The sequence below is a fragment of the Cystoisospora suis genome (assembly GCF_002600585.1).
Source record: "Cystoisospora suis strain Wien I chromosome Unknown contig_7490, whole genome shotgun sequence".
Classification (NCBI taxonomy): Eukaryota; Apicomplexa; class Conoidasida; order Eucoccidiorida; family Sarcocystidae; genus Cystoisospora; species Cystoisospora suis.
In genome coordinates, this window is record NW_027160275.1 from 1 (window position 1) to 3412 (window position 3412).

The 3412-nt window shown below is 44.1% G+C and overlaps 1 protein-coding gene across 1 annotated transcript; it reads left to right on the forward strand.

Moving 5' to 3' along the window:
* Positions 1 to 82: 82 nt before the first annotated feature.
* Positions 83 to 3368, forward strand: CSUI_010461 (uncharacterized protein; the record flags this gene model as incomplete). Its single annotated transcript, XM_068070564.1, has 2 exons — positions 83 to 2651; positions 3179 to 3368. Coding segments are annotated over exons 1-2 (1131 nt in total), but the record flags the coding sequence as incomplete, so codon positions are not given.
* Positions 3369 to 3412: the final 44 nt, after the last annotated feature.

Sequence of the window (3412 nt, forward strand, 5' to 3'; positions counted from 1 at the left end):
ATAGCCCAGCGGGACCACGGTTGAACCTGCCGACTTGTACGGGCAGCGGGTCCAGCTGGGGAGGCGGAATACGAGACGCGATCTCAGATTGACGGCCGGCGGTTGCGGGGAGAGTTTTAGTTTTTGGTCTTGTGCTTTTAAGCTCTAGTTTTTGGAAGTTTTGTACGACGACGGGAACGTTAACGCTGAGCAAGTGACGCAACAGGCAACTTGCGCATTGCGAATCAGTCTGTTCTTCCGCGGTTTGTGCCGTTTTGTTGCGGTTGATTCCGATCGCGTCGGGCGTGGTGGAGCCCGTTGCCTACCCCTGAAGAGCTTAGCAGTGGACTTTGAGTGTTATGTTTTCCAGGAAACTGTTGTGCATTCTTTTCGCGTGTTTAACTTCATTCGTGCCTCCTCTTTTAAGGGCACGTCAAAGATATCGAATAGATTTGTTGGGTGGGATCTTGAAGCCAGAGAGTTCCAAGAGAAAGACATACATACGACGAGGCCTCTACCCTCTGTCCCGCCGCTAATGAAAACACTTTGCTTCTTCTTCCTTCTCATTTACGACTATCTTTTCCTTTTCTCCTTCGGCAGAACAGAGACGGGAAACTCCTCTTCTTTCTCCCGTGTGGCGCTGAGATGAAGAAAACAGAAGAAAAAAATGAAAAGAAACGCATGCAAAGAAGATGATACGCGGGGATTCGAACAAGGGAGGATGACGAGCCTCCCTACCTACGATCTGTGTGTCGGCATGTCGGCCCCTATGGGGGTGTGCTGCTGGCCTACCGATGCCGACCTCTCCATCTATCTATCTTTCTCTTTCTTCTTCCTTTCAGATTTCTTTTGGAATCTAGGCTTCCTCTTCTTATTGCAGCTGAAGATAAACAAGATTCCAACCATTTCTCTGAAAGGAAGAGGGAGAAAGATGAAAGGGTAGCTGTGCCACGAGAGATGGAATCTTTCTTTTGCATGCAAGAAGGACTTTTTTCAAGACAGCTGCTATAAAGACACTAAGGATAAGTCTAGAGATTCTGAATTCGCAAAAGGAAAAGAAGAAAGAATAGGAGATGATTCAACCCTGTTTTTCTTCCTCTTCTGCCTTTTGTCTTTGTTTCTTGGTCATAATACCCTCTGCAACAGTTTCTTTCTCTTTATCTCCCTTTCTAGTGTATTCGCAGGTCTTCCTTTTCGCAAGAGAAAGAAGTAGAACTTCCTTTCAGTCATCGTACTCGTCCTTTTCTTCTTCATTCTCTTCTTTCTCTCTTGTCAGAGCAACACTTCTTCTTTCATGTTAGAAGGACCGAGAAGAGATATCTTCTCTTCTTTCTATTCTTCTCCCAGGTGTGTATCTATAGCCTTCTCGTAAGAAAAGAAGAAAAACGTGTACGAATAAGAAATCATAAAGAAAGAAAGAGAGAAACGAAGATAGAGAGAGGGACGTGTAGAGGGCTTCTCTTTTTTTCCTTCTCGCACGATCTCTCTCTTGTTTCTTCCTATGTTTCTCTAGTCTCCCTTCGTCTACTAAGGTGACTGTTTGTCCCTATCTTCTTCAAAGGTTTTCTTCTGGTCCTCTTCTTTCCCTTTTTTCGTTCTTCTCCTCCCGCCTGTTGGCCAACTCAATCGCTTGCAAGGAATGCATAGAATAGGAAGGAGAAGAAGAAGAAGGTGACTCCCCGGCCGCGCTTGGAATTCCTCTTAAGAAAGCGAGAGAGGAGGTTCTCGATATGAGAAAGATGATGGATCAGTTGAGAAGGCATTATGATGAAAGTGAAATTTATCAACCATCTCCATTCTATTGTTTCTCCCCTTCCTCTTCTATCTCTCCTTCACCTGTACATACACCTCAATCTTCTTCCTCTTCTTACCTTATAGATCCTTTTTCTTATCTTCTTTCTCTCCCTGAACCGTCATCTCTTTCTCTTCTCTCTCCTCAACATGAAGCTTCTTCTCCTTCCTCTTCTTCTTTCCATTCAAGAGTGAACAGAACCACACAGAAGAGACAGAAAGACCATCCTTCCATTCTTCCTGATAGGACAGGAGAATGCCCGCAGGAGACTGACGTTTTCTCTCTATCACGTACCCGTCATCTTCCTTCAAGTTGTTCTTCCACACGTCCATCTTCTTCATGTTCTTCTGCTATCTCGCCTCCATCGTCTTCTTCTTTCCGGGACAATCTCTCTGAGAAGTCTTCTTCTTTCGCCTTCTCTCCTAATTCGCCTCTTTTTCTACAGCCTTCATCTCTCATCTTCGATGATGTCTTTCCCCGAGACACGTCGAGCCGATCGAAAGAAAGCTATTTGGATGACAAGAAGACGGAGAGCAAGCGCTCTTTCCTAACCTGTTCTTCTTCTCCTCCTTTGTCAATAGAAAGGAGAAAGCTCCACGAGAAGGAAGGAGATGTAAAAGGGATAGAAAACAATGAGGAAGAGAAGACGAAGAAGAGAAATACAAAGGCTGGTGAAGAAGCGGCTTCACAGGCAGAAGGAAGGAAAAACTCCTCACTCCCATCGATAGCTAGCTCAGCATCGAGACAGTCTCCCATTGAAAGGAGAAAAGGAAAGAAAGTCGATGGAGACACTTCGAATAAAAAGAAGGAGAACAAAGAAAAAAGTCGACAGAGATGGGCAGAAAGAGAGGCTATTGCTCTCTCGAAGAAAAGACTGGAGGTATGAGAAAGAAAGAAGAAAGAATAGAATAGAAAAGCCTTCTTGAAGATCCTTCGTTCTTTGAGTAAAGGAGACGTCACGAGAAAATCTTTATCTCTTCCTGCTCTCTAGATAGATGGATAGATTCTCTACAACTGCAGATGTCTTACTGTACATCTGTTCTTCTTCCTATTCTTCGTAGAGATCGGTGTATATATAGAGCTGTCTTTACGTAGTGAGGGAGAATCAGTCAAGTGTATCTCTCTTTCTTTCTTTTCATGGCCTGCTCTTCTGTGTTACGAGCATTCAGGTGTATGTACATACACAAGAAGACCTATTCAAATTTCCTTTTCTACGCTCTTCCTTCATATCCTGTTTCTTTTTCGAACTTTTTCTCAAGCTTGTCGTCGTGAATTCTTGTCTTTTTCTTCTTCTTTCTACATTTCCAGTCTTTTTCTAAAGGAGCAGTAGTTTCTCTTTTCAGCGTCTTCCATCTTGGTCGATTTGCTTCTTCTCTCTTCTCCTTCTCTTCGTCGTCTTCCTTTCAGGTGTACAGACAGCGGGTAGCGCGAGCTGAAGCGAAGGCCGCGGCTCTAGAGAAAGAAAAGAAAAAGAGACTGCTAGAAGAAGCTGAGGCGCGCATGCAAGAGGAGAAAGAAAGAGAAAGAAGAAGGAGAGAACAAGAAGAACAAGAAGCAAGAGAATTGATGGAACTCCAAAAACAACTTGCGGCTCAACAAGTACGCTCACACGTATCATCGACCTATCTATCTATCTTTCAT